Source organism: Boleophthalmus pectinirostris, unplaced genomic scaffold, assembly GCF_026225935.1.
Source record: "Boleophthalmus pectinirostris isolate CB_2022bp ecotype Guang Dong unplaced genomic scaffold, ASM2622593v1 HiC_scaffold_13, whole genome shotgun sequence".
NCBI classification, from domain to species: Eukaryota; Metazoa; Chordata; class Actinopteri; order Gobiiformes; family Gobiidae; genus Boleophthalmus; species Boleophthalmus pectinirostris.
The window spans coordinates 18,740,440-18,757,031 of NW_026571036.1; the positions used below are offsets into that span (position 1 = coordinate 18,740,440).

Here is a 16,592-nt window from a genome sequence, read left to right on the forward strand (position 1 = left end):
ATTGCAGACACAGTAGCTTGTATATCATTGCTTGTGTGTAGACAAACAACGTAGAAGAGACAGTAAAAACACCGCGTGTGGAAGAAAAACATGTTGAAATTCAAACATGACGTAAGCCGCGCCCTACAGCAGTTGATTCGACTGCAAACAAAATGTACTAATGTGGTGGTCCTTTTACTTTTTTATATTTAAGATTCCAGATAAACTGTCTAGTAGACTTTACGTTAATACATTATTATATATTCATTCAGTTGTCAGTTGGCATGAGCTAATGAATACGTTAGCTAAACGCGACGCAAAACGTTTGTCCGCTAACTGTAGTAATGTCAACGTTAAAGTTGGGGGAGGAGGGTAGTGTGCTTTAATTTGATAAACGAGAGATTTTTTACTTTTACTCAGTAGATTGCTCACATTTGGTTTGCTGACGATAAGAAGATGGAGCAGCAGGTGAATGAACAGTCCTCTCCAGAAGTGCTGCCACAGACCGAGGAAGAGGGGAGCTGCGAGTTTGACACAGATCTGGAGGACGGTAAGTGACATATTTTCATAACTGACAGTATATACTCAAATATACTACTACTACTTAATAATAATAATAATAATAATAATAATAATACCCCTAACCTAGGTTACCTAAATTAACTTTTTTTCCCCTTTTATTAATCCAAGATGGAAAGGAGGCGTTTTCACAGTATATTTTTTGTTCCTATTGCCATGATGTGTCTGGTTCATGGATTTTACTATAGTTCTATGATCTGGTTACCAAATTTGGTTTGGTTAACGTTATTGGCATGGCAACACAATGAACTGGGGAATGGGCATCAATTATTTTTTTGATCGAGACCATGTCATGAATATATGTACCAGAATTGCCGAGGGGCACTGTTGCACCATTTATTTTTATTTTTATTTTTATTATTTTTATTACTATTATCTTTTTTTTTTTTTTTTTTTTTTTTTTTTTTCAGGGTGAAAAATGGGTGGGCTGAAGGAAGAAAGGAAGAATATTTTAGTTAAATTTTTAGCTAATAAAGTAAATTAATTTATCTGGCGAGGGTCCCTGGTAACGTTTTCGGAAGGCACTGGAGCATTACGTCATGGCGAGGGTCCCTGGTAATTTTATGATGATTATCCATGTTTTGATTTGTTTTTATTGTGATTTTAATGTATTTCTTATTCTGTAAAGCACTTTGAATTATTTTGTGTACGAATTGTTCTCTACAAACTTGCCTTGCCTTGCCTGGTCACTACGGGCGAGTCACGTCGCGTCAGTTCACTTCTCGGCCACTAGGAGCTTTGCTTTGCGATAGTAAAAGGCCCTTCGCCAGCCTCAGGGCTCGGGCCTAATTAAATAAAATAAGAATGAAATAAGTAAAAACTATAAATGTCTAAGATGAACTACATAAATGATTAATTGTTCGAAAACTTTTCCATCTGGGTTACACAGCATTAAACAAAATGGATAATAATAATAATAAATTTATATATATATAATATGAAATCTTCACTTTTTCTCAGCCAGTGGGTCATTAGTCATGTTTTGTTGTTTTCAGATGTTCCCAGCGAAAAATCATCTCTGACAGACATGTACCTCCAAGCCTGTAGCAGGATTGGAACTGTCCCTGTGGGGTATTTCCTCCGTCATCTGGGCGAGTCCTCTCTGAATCTGAATTATTACGGTATAGGGCCTCTGGGGGCAAAGGCTCTAGCCACGGTTTTACAAGTAAGAATTTCAGACAGGAAATAAATTGGATTCTTATGACACCCTTATAAGACTGTCATTTTAATTGTTCTATATTTTGTGTGTGTGTTTTTTTTTTATTTTTTATAGTATGACAGTACCATTACAAATCTTGAGCTGGAGGACAACAGCCTAAAAGCAGAAGGAACTCACTATGTGGTGGAGATGCTTCAATTAAACACCACTATCAACAGTCTTGTAACTATACATTGATTTATTTTTATTTTATTTATCATAATAATGATTTTATGAAATAATGTTTTTTTTCAGAATCTCTCAAACAATGACTTGCGTGTCGAGGGTGCACACATCATTTCAAAAATGTTGTCAGACAATCTTTATGTCAAATGCCTCAGATTTTCTGGTGACTTACTGATTATTATTAAAACTCCTTTGAATATCAACACCATCCGTGTTGTTATATCCCACTGTGTTTTAACAGGAAACGGCTTTGATGATGCTTCTGCTAAATACTTTGCAGATGCCTTAAAGGTAATAACAAGTCAGTGTTTGTAGCAGATTCAGGAGAGACTATTGATTTTATATACAGTTTTTGAAGAATAAATGCATTTAGCTAATAGCCCATATTAAATCTTTCACTCATCCTTTTTATGGGTTTATGGCAATACAACAAACGTATAATTTGTCATTGATAGGTTGTTCAAGTTTTTTCTAGACTAAGGAGAAGAGAATTTTCAGTTTTTGTAAATATAATTTTTTCTTGTACCATGGAGACTACATGATCAAAGAGCTGGATCTCAGTCACAACAAGTTCTCTAACACTGGAGGAGAACATCTAGGTCAAATGCTAGGTACAGCATATCCATAAAATAAAGTAAAATATCTATTTGTTTTTAGATTTCAGTATAGCCGGTAAAAATAAAATGTACTCTGTCACTTGTTAAAGCTGGAAATGTTGCCATAGAGACCTTGAATCTGAGTTGGAATAACCTCATGATGAAAGGAGCTGAGGCATTGTGTGCTGGGCTCAAGGTAACATAAAAACATTATGTTCAACTTATATTTTTTGTTTTTACCTTGTCACCTTTTGCAGGTCAACACAACACTGAAACACTTCTTGCTTGTTTCAAATGGCTTTTCGAGTTTTGTGGCAGACTCTTTAAGCGACGCACTGAAGATGAATAGCACTTTGGTTCTGTTGGACCTCAGTAGTAACCTTATATATGACAATGCAGTTAGTACGCTTTGCCCTGGCTTGGCTGTTAATGGCAGACTGAAGGTAATCCATTACATTTACACAAAATAGGTATACTGCTTTTTCAGTAAGGATAGACAGATGTATTGCTTTTATTTTTCATTCCAACAGTTTTTATTAGATTTTATATTTATTTATTTTTTACAAAATTCACCATCAACATTTTAAATTTCCTCCACTAGCTTGAAATTTTGTTGCCATATCAGTGTGTCTGTCTTTTATATCTCATTGGTCCCTTATAGTATGAACTGTTTTTGTTTAGCTTCACTACAACACCATCACTTTTGTTGGAGCTTTGACTCTTCTCAGAACAGTCAAAATCAACACTAGAACTGCACTGGAGGACATCAATATATCTGTAAGTACATATATGTTAACATGTTTAGTAGTTGTAATGTTATAACTGTTAATCCCTTTGCAAATGCTTATAGACAGTCTTGGTGTGTGAGGCCTTCTTGGAGTTACTAGAAGATGTTCAGAAGAAGTTGCCAGCATTAGTTATCCAATACAAGGTTCTGCCACATATCACTAAAAGGGTTTCTGCCCTCCCATTATTTAAGGTCAGTGTTTCCTGTAAGGAAATTATTGCACACTAGTCACTCTAACACCTAACATCATGCAACTGAAAGAAATATCTCAAAGAACAAAGACAGAATCTTATGGAGGCTTTCCGGGCCGTGGATAAGGACCGGACAATGAAGATTTCCACCGCAGACTTTAGGAACGTTATAAAAGTTTGACGGAGCATCTGTTGAGGAAACATTTATAGATTACACTGTAATGTATCATAATGAAGATGCTTTGGTTCTTGTGCAGTCTTCTGAAATACCCCTGGATCGAAATCAAATTGAATGGTTAGTTAGAAAGTTTGACAGCCAATGCACAGCCACTATCAGTTACAGGTAATTGATAATCCTGTCACATTGTTCTCACTATATTGTAAATAGTTTATATTATCTCTCTTTTTATTTTGCAGCCAGTTTGCTGATATGCCATTGTAACAAATAAAATGCTGTATTTCACACACTATATCATATCTGTGGAATTATTCATTCTTCAGTTATTATGCTCTTGTTCAGGGTCCATACTTGAACCCCTGACACCAACCAGCTGCCAGCTGCTGTGCTTCTGAGTCATGAGCTCCAGTCTCATTCAGTCCCACCAAATAATCTTCAGGTATGACAACAGGATAGAAGCAAGAAAAGCAGAACTGGCATTGATATCAAAGGCCCAATGAGGAACAGAATAGGCCCAGATGCAGGCTGTTGTTGCCTCATTAGTTTGTAGTGAATGAAAAACAGTAGCCTGCAAAAAGAAAAAGCACACATATAAATATGTGCATATGCAGCATTACTTATACAGGCTGCCGGTGTATGATCAAGAGGGCGAGTTCGCTCATTGTTCATTTATTATGAATCAATAGCAATGCTTTTCTGTGGAGCTGGCATCTTGTGATGGGACAGAAGGACAAAAACGGCATTGTAGTGGTGTTGCTGTTACAGCAGGGAAAAAAATTTTCTAATTTGAAAAGGATGTATGTCAGACAGATGACTTTAAAATATATTCACTTAGAATGGTCATTATGATCTAGACTGTGAATCTCAATGTGTGTTGATGATACTTGGACCTGCCAACATTTATATATCCTATAACTTTGATAACATTGCAATATTGAATTTGACATCCTTCAAGAACAAGATTCTGTTTTTAAAAAGACATAAGGCTGTTTTTGAACTGTCGTGTTGGTTTAGAACTGAGAATAAAAAGAAATTATACTTTTACTTTATTATACATAATACTTTTGTATAAAATATAAGCTTATTAAAATTAAAAAGACAAAAGGGGAATAATTTGGGTAAATAATCCTTTAGATGTGGCAAAATAAAAATAGTTACCGATCACTAATGGGCCATCTTTTACCCAACAGACTAAACACACATCTTGTTGAGCAGTCAAATTGCAAATTCAGTTATAAAGCCAAGATGTAAAAGCAAGGCCAAAAACCTGCCAACAAGCCCTTGAGATATCGATGGTCCCGCTGGTACACTGTGGCAATTAGCATGATTTGAAAGCGATAATGGAATCTTGAGATGTAATACAAGTAAATAATTAAATTAAAGCAACCATCCAATCATTGTGAGTTGCATCCAGGCCCATTAAAGCTCCAGTGTTCTCATGTAAATATGTGGCTTTGGTTCTCTCATAATGAACACTGTGTTTTTTGCAAACAGTGGTTTAGACATTTGTGTAGGTGCTGGCAAAGAAACAAAGACGTACATTAGAAGCAATTGTCCTCTTGTGATTATGAAAGTAAACAGACATGCTGAAGGGGCATCGTGCACAGCTGCACACACTCGAGCGTGTGCTTATGAAGAGGGAGAGAAGAGCCAAAGCAACCCTCAAGACTTGGGCCCAGATCATCCCATTATGGAGGGCATCTCAAGAGCCATAGCACTAAGGGCTGCTGGGTAATGAAGCTTTGAACATCAAGCTTGGGCAGACTTTAACTGGACAATTATTCAAGAAAAAGTTGGCAAAAGATAAAATGTTTTTGGTTTTTTTTGTTATTGCCTTTTGCTGTACAATCCAAACCCTTTAATTCCTGCACAAATGTTACAGAACTAAAGATATGGCACACAAATAAATAATCAATAAGTGTTTTTTGTTTAAAATTAGTTCTTTAAATAGCGTATTGTTTGTGAAAATGGAAAATCTGCTCAAGCAACAGAACAGCTTTATTGTGCGCACTAAATATGGGCCCCAGCAGAATAACTACATGATGTTGTGCATCATTATAAAAAAGATCAGTTAAGAGTACACTTTTAACCACAAGTGAGATTTTAAAACCAAAACAAAATATAAATAAAAGTAGTAAAAAAAAAAAAAAAAAATGGATATACATAGTTGACATGTATGTCTAAGACGCACTAAGAACCATAACGTCTGAATAGTCAGTCCGAATGAAACTACTTTTAGGCGACTTTGTGAAGTTTTCAAGTCTTGGTGGTTTTATGGGCAGATGAGTTCAAATGCCCAGTTACATATCGAGGAGCAGCACACGTGGGTCTTCTACAACAGATTTGATCTTCCTCAGGAAAGTGACAGCCTCCCTTCCATCCACCAGGCGGTGGTCGTAAGTCAGAGCCACATACATCATTGGCCGAATCTCAACCTGCAAATGCAGTTAACAATTTTGTAATAGTAATATTGTACATTTTAGAACTAATTAAAGGTACCCCCTTACTTTGCCCTTAACGGCAACTGGTCGGTCAAAGATGCCATGCATACCCAATATGGCAGACTGAGGAGGGTTAATGATGGGTGTCCCAAACATAGACCCAAACACACCCCCATTACTGATAGTAAATGTCCCTCCATCCATGTCTTCAACAGCCAACTCATTCTTACGAGCCTTCATAACACACAAAAGTGAAAATGACCAAGACTGTCAGAAGAGTGGGTAAACTAAGAATAAAGATTCTACCTTCTCGCCCAGAGCGCTGATGGCTTTCTCAATGTCGGCAAAGTTCATGGCCTCAACATTCCGAATCACTGGGACCACAAGCCCCTAAAATGATCTTCAGATTAAAGTCTGATATTAAAGTAAAACTAAACAAAAGTCATACCTTTGGTGTTGCGACAGCAACGCTGATGTCTACATATTCCCTGTACACAATCTCTTTGGTGGTATCATCAATAACTAAAAGAATTTAAAATAATACACTGTTTACATATTATTAATGTAAATGTTATTTTGACAATTTTATATAACTTCACCAGCATTAACAGCAGGCTGGTCTGTCAGAGCATGAGCCGCAGCTTTCACAAAAGCAGACATAAAACCCAGTTTAATGTTGTGTTTCTTTAGGAAGGCATCCTTATGGAGGTTTCTCATCTCTTGTATGTTGCTGAAAGTTCAAGAATATCTAAGTGTCTGAAATGACTGAAAATCTCAGATCATATTTACATCTGCTCACCTCATGTCCACTTCATTGAAGGTGGTTAACATTGCACACGTGTTCTGAGCCTCCTTCAGTCTCTCTGCAATCCTGAGCCGCATGCGGTTCATTTTCACCTGTACAGCAAAAGACAACATTATCCATGAGAGCATTTATGTGTCATGATAAATGTGTATTTACATGGGCATTTTAGTGCTACCCTGCTCTCTCCTCTGCCTCCTGCTGTTTGAGGAGCTGCTGCTGGGGAAGTAGCTGTGGGCTTCATTGCTGCCACTGAACAATGGGCCAAATGGAAAAACATAATTAAACAATAATATTGTATTGATTGTACTTTGAAAAAGACAAGATGTATTGATAACAAACCTGGTTTGGCTTGAGCTGGTGGCGGGGACACAGGTGGGACAGGGGGAGGTGGTGCAGGGGCTGGAGTCGGGTGAGGTGAAGATGGGGCAGGAGCCTCTGCTACAGGAGAAGGAACAGCTTTGGCTGCAGCAGCTGAAAGGAAACACGTCATATTGTTATTTTGTACATTGTACAGCCATCTTTGTGTCTAAAACAGTTATGAGCAGAAGCTAACCTCCTTTTCTGAGCTTGAAGAGTGGTGTTCCTCCTTCTACCTTCCCTCCATCAGGAACCAGCAGTTCCTCTATTACTCCCGCAGCAGGAGATGGGACCTGCACTGATGTCTGGTTCCACAACAGAAAAATGTATAATGTATATTAGTCATACAGTAGATTTTTATATAATATTTTAAATTTCTTGTACCTTGTCAGTTTCAATCTCACACACAACTTCATCTTCGGTCACAGAATCCCCAACAGCTTAAAACCATAGAAATAAAAGTTATATTTTGTTCACTTTTGGGTCATTACAGACAAGATTAAGTAAGTTACGTACCTTTCTCCCATCTAACGTCTCCTTCTGAAACAGACTCAGCAAAAGCAGGAGTTTTGACCACAACAACTTCATCCTCTTCTCAAAAAGATATAAAAGTCAGTGATGATTAAGCACACATCTGTGAGTGGATCAAATACACGTACTGTGAACTGCTGAGGTCCTGAAAGATCGGAGTTGAGGGACACGTGCAGCAGATGGATATTCACATCTATAAAAAAGGAAATGGATGTAAATTACACACCATAAATTTTTTTTTTTTTTTTTATAAATAATGAAAGCACTTACAGTTGTGTGCTCCTGTATACTAGCATGAATATAAAACAAAACAATGGGTTATAAAAACACAGCACAAAAACTAAATGTGTTGAAACTCACCTGATGCACTCCGAACCAACACATTATTAGCCTGAGAGTAAACAAAGAGAAAACCGATGAAGAATCAGGACACAGCAGTACAGCAGAGAACATGCTGCTGTGTGAATCATATCAGGGTTGGAATTTTTCTTCTTAGACATGACCGCAATGTAAAACTGATGGCAAAAAATGCACCAAATCATTCCCAGCAAAAAGTCACCTTGAAATGTGAAAGAATTCTCCTGAAAAGATTTGTAAATCCTGCAAGACCATTTGAACTTAAGTTGACACAGCAGGTCACTGGACATTCATGTCTAAAATGACACAAGCTATTTTGGTTCAGGTCAGCTGAACTGTCATTAACCAAAACAAGACCACACATGTGACGTGCATGAATCTATTTACTTTTACGACAGAAATAAAAGTTAGTTACTTCAGCTACTGATCTTCATGTTGGTGTTATTATGAAGAGAAATGTCTCTTGCCACAATGAGGATAAACTAGTTGAGAAGCAGTAATCTGCCCTTGGCATATGACTGAGGCCGAGCGACACTAGCTATTATCAACTAATACTAATTAGGTTATAGGATCACAAGTAAAATAGCCGTCCCCGTCCTTCCACACATGACACTAAAGCCCACCTGGTTCACTGCTGACAAAGAGCGGCCGAGAGTCCTGAACACACACCGGGAGCGTGAGAGCATCGTTCACGGGCTGTGCGGCTTTTAGCAGCGGCAATGGGAGCGGCGATTACGGAAGCCGAGAGGGGACAGAGAGGGAGAGGGAGGAACCAGTCTTGTGTAGGGGGGTCCCGTGCATGGATCTAGTTTAAAATAAAGTCATATTATAAATCAGTTTGGTGTCACACGATACTGTAAGGTTGAATACGTTAGTTATTGAAACAAACGTAATACACTGTATTATATTGTAGAGACTACAGATAACAAAACCAAAAGAGATATAGTTCTCAAAAAGAGTACATAAAATTATTCTAGTTCCAATATGTAGATGTACAGGTCAAAAGAAACGTTCTCATGCAAAAGCTTCTGTCTGGCCCGAAAGGCCTAGCTATTGATCCTTATTGTTGATGTGCACTTACAATATCTTATTAACACAAGAAGAGAAAATGCATAATTATGACAATTATGACACGCATTACGTGTACGTGTATTCTGGTCCAGGGTGGGATGGGAGCTGTCCACGCCCCCTGCTCTTTGATAGGAAAGGGATGCTTCATTAACAGAACAGATATTTAAACCCACTATTTCTGCTTGTTACAGAGCTGCAGCTGGGCCAACCTCAAACAGGTAGGAGCATTTATTACAATATTATTTTAGGCAGTGGTAATTATATAGGCTGATATATGTGTACACACAATATTTGGTCTTTGCAGCTTTGGCAGAAAAAGTCCTTTATTCATCTTATTTAAATGCCATTACATTTATTCAACTTCCAAAAAAAAAAAAATAATTGTGGATTGATTTATGTAAAACTCACCTTGCTCTTTCCATGTTGTAGCAATGATTCCCAACACTTGGAGCAAAGGCTTGTATTGTTCAGACTTCTTTCTGGATGGATGTACTGCAGATCAAGTGTCTTCATTTCATCTGGGTTCTGGTGTAGATGCACCAGACCTGTACTTCAGTCAGGGCGAAGCAAGTTTAAACCTACTGCACTTCCCCTTACAAAACTTAGGTCGTGAAGCCAAACGAGCCAGGGTGGAAAACATCATTAAAAGCATGAATGGCTCAGAAGCAAATTCACAAGAGGTCTTACCAGAAAGCAGAAGCAAGAGTACAACTTTATATCCCTATCAAATGGAGATGTTCAGAATACACCAACTTCAGAACCCATATCAGCATTGCAAACAGGTTCAAGTTAACTGTGAAGAAAGCAAAATTATGGGTAAAAACTTCTCACAGAATACATCTCTGGATATGCCTCATGGGGTACAACAACTTAACCACTCTCAACGCAGTACTGAGAGTATCAAATATATGGCAGATGTGTTAAAATGTGAACTTTCCAAAGCTCTGAGTACAGGTGTGGACACCATTTTCAAGGCACAGACCAAACAAGAGAGCAAGAAACCTCCTTTATATCAGCCATACTACTACTCCTCTCCTTCATCCAGTGAGATGAGACCTGTGCCAGTCCCTGCATTTCAAACTGAAGCAATTTCTCTTGTAGTACGAAAGGATAAATCTGTCCCTATCTCACAAGACAGTACTGGTGATTCTGAGATGAAACTTCGTAAAAAGTCATCCAAAAGTCTACAGAAAAGAGATTTTGAAAAGGGGCAAAGCAAAATGATTGACAGGTCTTGGTATGCTCTGAAAGAAAAGTCAAAAACCAACTCCAGAGAAGAAAAAAGTTTGTACACAATGAATCACGCAATTTTGAAAAGTTTACCTGTTTCTCGTGTGAGGCATCTTGGGGAGTCTAGCAGCTTGAAGAACATGTACGCCAGCATCAGCAATGTATCCTTTAATATTGTAAATATGGTGAATAAGTCAGAATGTAAATACTAATAGTAATAGATGCCTATACTGTAGAGTTGATGTCTCCTTAAAAGCTGCCATTTCAGTGAAACTTTGATATACTCTTTTTGTCTTTTCTGAATGTAATTACAGCTTTTTTTTAAAAAAAAAACTTTTCTAACACTTGCTACCCAAAACACCCCATCCCCTAACATACAATATGAAACATCTGTAAAGTTTACAATTCTCTTATCCAGTAATGCTTTTCATTGGTTTAAAGTCTACATTTGCAGTGGTGGAAATGTAATGTGTTAAAGTAAAAGTGCAGATATGAGCAAAAAATTTTAAGTAAAAGCACTGAAACACCTGTTTAAAATATACTTTGAGGAAAAAGTAAAAATCAGCACAATTCTTTTTCAACAGAAAGAACTGAATCTATTTCCGGAATTTCATGTTGCAGTTTATTGTTTATTTGTATATTTTTGTTTGCTCAACTATGAACATGCTAAACAAACTCCTCAGACATTTCAGCATGTCTCAAACTAAGAAAAAATAAACAAAAAATTTCCATCAGCTCAAAAATGTAGTGGAATAGAAAGTACAAATACCTGCTTGTAAATGTAGGTACAAATGCCTAAATGTTGTACTTAAGTACAGCAATTGTAGTTTTGTGCTTTGTTACTTTCCACCACTGTATATTTAACGCTTTATTGTGGTTTGTTTATTTCCCTTAACAATCACTACATTTAGGAGGGACTGACAACAAACCATCTGAAGAAAGCAAAGCTCATGTTCTTTTACACCCGCTACCCAAGCTCCCATGTGCTGAAGATGTGTTTCAGTGATGTACAGGTGAGACGCCAAAAGAAAGGCATTCGGTCAGTGATTGATAATAAAAATTAGATCATATAATAAATAAATTTAAATAATAATTACTAATCAACTCACAATAAGAACAACACAACAGTTTGGTGAAAATTAGATTTATTTGCATTTAAAAATCAGACTAAATTTGTTTTAACTTACCTTTGTTATTTATTTGTTTCACTGACCAGTTTACTCGCTGCGTCACTTCCCAGCTGATCAAGTGGTTTAGTAACTTCAGGGAGTTCTTCTACATCCAGATGGAGAAGTTTGCGAGGCATGCCGTCCTTCAGAGGGTGACTGATGGCGAGGTGCTAACTGTGGGCAGAGAATCAGAGCTTTTCAGAGTCCTGAACCTGCACTACAACAAGACCACCGACTTCCAGGTAAATGCACAGAAGATAACAACTAATCAAGAATGAACAAGCTGCTCATGGGTTAGGATCCTCTGTCACCACAGCAATTAACTCATTTAAATAAAAAATATATATATTCTGAACAGAGTAAGGTCAGCACAAAACCCTTCAAATCAAGAAGGAATTATTTGCCCAAAACTAATGCTATATTTTTATATATTTATATATATATATACACATACATACACATGTCTGTATATATATTCAATGATTTTAATATAGAGACAGGTATATTAAAATACATGTTTGTATGTGATTTACAGTGAATCTGAGTAAAATTATAAAAAGGTCAAGCAGCACTGATACTGATTAAAAAAATAAAATTGTATCAGTATTTTGATTCAATACACTCCATAAACAAGAGATATATACACAAAGAATTGCTGATTTATGGCTTTGGCTGCAATTTATTATCCACTCAAAAAAAAAAAATACATTGGGATTTTCAATTAAATGTATAAGTCCTAAATTCACTTAAATGCTTTTAATTAATTTCAAGTAAATGTTATATTCTCATCAAGAGACAGTGTAAAAGTATGCATTCAGTAGTTCACCTACAAATAACCAGATAGAAGCAAAAAATCCGTAAAGTAGGTTATGATTATTCTACATATATTATCTCCCACATTCTCAGTTATTAAACAGCACAAACATTACTATGATAACCTCCAAAAGTTGTTCTACCCATTTTACTCAAAAGGGTAGAAAATCAGTGCCATTTCTGTCATCTGTGAAAGCTAAATGTTTGCTAGCTTTAAATATGTTATGAATATTGTTCTTAAAAAGTAAATTAAGAGGGTAAATACATTTTGCCATATAAAGTCTTTCAGGTGAACCACAAATGTAGAAGACAATTTCATGTGTGAGTTAGAAATTATTAATTCACAAAAAAAAAGAAAGAAAAAAGTCCCAACTACACTCCCCAGAATACAGCATGATTTTGAAACTGTTTTAAAATAGTAAAAAGTATTCCATCTTATACTCAAAACGGTACAAATAAAAAATGAATATAAATATGTAAGTAAAAATATACACATTTTCACCTGAGAACAAGAGGACTGGTCTGCAAGTAGAGTGTCCATATTCTCTTTATTAATGTCAAAGCACTAAAGTTATATGCCTTAGGATGTTTATTTACAAGAAACAATGCTCCTGACAGCATAAGAAAAACAGACTTGTTAAATTAAACTTTTCAATTATAAAACTAAAGACAAAACAGTGAAGTCTTCTTGTTGACACTTGTGAGATAAGTACATCAGAGTAAATCCACCTGCACATTTAGTTAAAAAATAAATCTGTTGTTCACATTTCCTTCATACTCACCTGTTTCTCCAGAGCCTATGACTAACGCCATGTCACCCGCCTGTGTCGACAGGTGCCTGACAGGTTCCTTGAAGTTGCTGAGATTACGCTGAGAGAGTTTTACGTTGCCATTTGTCTGGGGAAGGATCAAGACCCATCCTGGAAAAAAGCCATCTACAGGGTCATCAGTAAACTGGACAGTGATGTTCCAGCGCACTTCATTTTGAATTAGTTTGCCTAAAAAGACCACCGTGCCAGTAGGAGCGAGATGTGTAAAATAATAATGCACAAATAACAAATAACGTCTCAGCGTAGTAGACTAGAGGTGTAAAAACAAGAGTAACAAAATAGGCTCACAAAGGAAGTCAGTGTTTATAGGCTCCATAATTTTATCAGCTCAAATTTTCAAGTATTAATATTACAAAAAACAATAATCAATAGGGAACAAACACAAATTGATTAGAAAAAAATAATGACCACGTTTTACTTCTAACATTGTGATTTGCATGAGGACCAGGTCTATGTGCCAGTCATTATGACTCTTAGAGTGGAGGCCTACAAATGACACAAAGCCAACAGTTAAAACTGAAATATTCTTCATGTCGACTCTTAGGTGAATGAGATGGCCAGCCTCCTATGAGGCACAGGGAGCTTATGCATTCTGTCAGGTAAGTGGAAAAAAAAGCAACATGTATCTTTACAAGATTAAATTAAGTGTTTTTTTTCCCTTTTATAAATAAATCATGGTTAGCCACCCAAGAAACCTTCAGTAGCATTTTTGGAAATAGTTGGACAAAGAAGCCCCATGATACACACAACACAGACTATATAGAGTTTATGACACACACACACGTATCCAGGACAATAAGCAGCTACCACAGATCAGATGTCAAAGAAGCACGGCATAGAAACTGTTCATACCCTCCTGTGGAATTTGAACTTCGAATATTTATTTGGTTGTGCAATTACAAAGAATGAAAATACACTGAAAAACAAGAATACACTTATGACATTCAAGTCAAATTTTATCTGTAATAAAATCAAGAGTTTTTTTTAGCTACAAAGATATGCATGTTAATTGTACAAATATAATGAAATACACTTGCAATGCTAATACCTACAAAAAGGATGACTCCAGTCAAGTATCCAAATGAGTTTGTTTACTGCAGTCTTGAGTTATATCTTGTGATGTTGCATGCACACATCTTGTCTTCTGGTGAGCAGTCTAACAGCTCAAGAACAATTACATTCAAGCATCACTTGTGTTTGTGTCTATTTAGGCCATCTTCACTTGAGGAAATGCTCCTTTGTGTTTGCACAGGACTTGCTCTGATCTTCTCAGCGCTCAAATTCTCTTCTCAACAAAATGCTTCTTGATGCTCAAAGATCTTTTTTTGTCCTTGAAGAGATTCATTCCCTGCACCCAACAGAGGCATGTCTATGCACTCAGATCAGGGCCAAATTATCTTTCAAGCAATATACATTTAAAATAAATACAATGAACACCACGAGTGCTATGTGATGGAGTATTTTTAAAAGGCCAGAAAAGAAACAGAAAATGAGACTGTTATTTCTAATATTTAAGTGTACGATGAAGTAGAAAAGCAGGATAAGCAATAAATGAGGCAAAGTTTACAATACAAATGCAATGTTTATGTGTGCGCCATAGAACTTTTCTGGTAAATCCACCGGTTTATGTCCATGGTGATAATATTGCTTTGTCAGAAATGTCCCACAGAATGGCATTAAACCTATTACACTTTCAATAAATTACAGGTATTTTTACAACTCAAAAATACTCATAACTGAGTGGGGTCACTGTGCCAAAGCTCTGACTTGTAACTTGGTCTGGTGCTGTCCGCTGCTGGTCTCCATACAGATAAGTTTGATGCCATATTGAGGAGCATTCTAGACAAGACAATAAAATATCCATGTATACAAGTAGCTACAGACACTTTACTAGGAAAGTTACATTGTGCATCTTTAAGTAATTAATATTACTATGGTATGATTGGACAGAAGATGAGTAAATGCATGTTAATGCAAAAAGCTGGTCAAGATGTCGATTTGCAAAAATGTTTAGTCACCAAAATTGTTCCGAGCCAAGATCAGCAAAGTATACTGTTATGATAATGAATTATTTTGCCACCTTTAAATCTAAAAATGTAATGCAAATAGCACCAAGAAGGATTCATCTGGATGAATCTCAAATGTAATGTCCAAAATGGAATGCCACCAGTGGAAGGAGTGGTTGAGATCTCAGATTCCAGACTGAATTGAGTCTCACCAGGCCTTGTTATATTTGCCATTTAAATTTAAAAAATCTAATCACAATAAATATTTTTGCCAGTATTATCTCAGTTAGTCATCTTACACTGCACTGAACCATCTCACTATTTTTAAATGATTCATGCATGTTTAAGTACTCCTGTATTACTTTAGAGCAGGGGTCAGTAAACTTTTTTTTCTCTGGGGGTCATATTATCCCTTCTGACTGATGGGGGGGGGGGGGCCGGGGTGGGGTCGGGTAGGCCATATAACAGAATTGTATGACCCTGACACAGATTATATTCTTTGAAAACCGCAACATTTTTACATATCAGACAAAATGCAGTCCTCACACTGCACAAAAAAATTATCTATCGTCTATTGTTCTTTGAAAACTCAGTCCTCTCGGTCAACTTTTTGTTCTTAAATACTTGCCAGTTTGCTGTCCTTAACTGCGCTACAGGACTCTGCACGTGTGTTGATGGTCACTGTTTGATATCAAGCTTGTCAGGTGATGAAAATTCGAAGGCAAATTCAGCAGCAAAAGTAAATACATCATATAACTATATAAATATTGTTTTTATTGGAAAAAAAATCAACAAAATACAAGGTGCAGACGTGTTATTTGTCAAAAAGTCATTAAAAAAATAGGCCATGACAACTTTTGACGATTACCTCATAGACCCGGTTCAAGTGGTGGGGGGCAGAGGGGGTGGGGAGCCAGTCAAAGGGGCACGGTGGACCAAAGTCGGGCCTTAGTTTGATGACCCCTGCTTTAGAGCTTTGTGGATGAGTGTTCAGATAATTTTAGCTTTTACAGATCACTCATCCCCACTCATGAATCTGCATTTACAGATGTTTTAATAAATACATTAAAAATATGTTGTATATTGACTTTCACAAAAGTGATACAGTGAAATGACTGAGGCGGACCAGCAAAAATCAGTTCTGCAGTTTTAAACACAAAGTCAAAGGAATTTGATCAATGTTGCAGTTTACAATGAAAATGTAAAGTAACGATCTGATAGACAGGTTTCTAATGCATCTCATTTAAATAATAACGCATTAAAAGGCAGTGGAATTACAATGTACAAG

General features: G+C 36.6%; 3 protein-coding genes across 4 annotated transcripts; 2 read left to right on the forward strand and 1 right to left on the reverse strand.

The window, feature by feature from the left end:
* The first annotated feature begins 33 nt into the window (after positions 1-33).
* LOC110155656 (leucine-rich repeat-containing protein 74A-like) lies at positions 34-3,974 on the forward strand. The gene is made up of 12 exons (XM_055149468.1): positions 34-529; positions 1,554-1,723; positions 1,832-1,939; positions 2,012-2,105; positions 2,184-2,233; positions 2,472-2,553; positions 2,649-2,734; positions 2,796-2,981; positions 3,220-3,315; positions 3,389-3,517; positions 3,587-3,691; positions 3,774-3,974. The coding sequence occupies exons 1-12, from the start codon at positions 436-438 to the stop codon at positions 3,861-3,863; spliced, it is 1,290 nt and encodes a 429-aa protein (XP_055005443.1). The 5' UTR covers positions 34-435; the 3' UTR covers positions 3,864-3,974.
* Positions 3,975-5,674: 1,700 nt separating this feature from the next.
* LOC110153951 (dihydrolipoyllysine-residue succinyltransferase component of 2-oxoglutarate dehydrogenase complex, mitochondrial-like) lies at positions 5,675-8,930 on the reverse strand. 2 transcript variants are annotated; one of them, XM_020917884.2, is made up of 15 exons: positions 8,809-8,926; positions 8,189-8,219; positions 8,099-8,117; positions 7,957-8,021; positions 7,814-7,888; positions 7,682-7,737; positions 7,494-7,602; positions 7,280-7,411; positions 7,116-7,189; positions 6,935-7,032; positions 6,735-6,865; positions 6,584-6,657; positions 6,442-6,525; positions 6,202-6,369; positions 5,675-6,129 (listed from the first exon to the last, which is right to left on the reverse strand). In XM_020917884.2, exons 1-15 carry the CDS (start codon positions 8,869-8,871, stop codon positions 5,995-5,997), a joined length of 1,314 nt encoding a protein of 437 aa, XP_020773543.1. In that variant the 5' UTR covers positions 8,872-8,926; the 3' UTR covers positions 5,675-5,994. The 2 variants fall into 2 exon arrangements, with proteins under 2 accessions (XP_020773543.1, XP_055005442.1); XM_055149467.1 differs by having other exon boundaries at positions 5,998-6,129; positions 6,246-6,369; positions 8,809-8,930.
* Positions 8,931-10,626: 1,696 nt separating this feature from the next.
* On the forward strand, positions 10,627-13,461 carry LOC110155641 (prospero homeobox protein 1-like). The gene is made up of 4 exons (XM_020919781.1): positions 10,627-10,647; positions 11,398-11,499; positions 11,703-11,897; positions 13,303-13,461. The coding sequence occupies exons 1-4, from the start codon at positions 10,627-10,629 to the stop codon at positions 13,459-13,461; spliced, it is 477 nt and encodes a 158-aa protein (XP_020775440.1).
* The last annotated feature ends 3,131 nt before the right edge of the window (positions 13,462-16,592 follow it).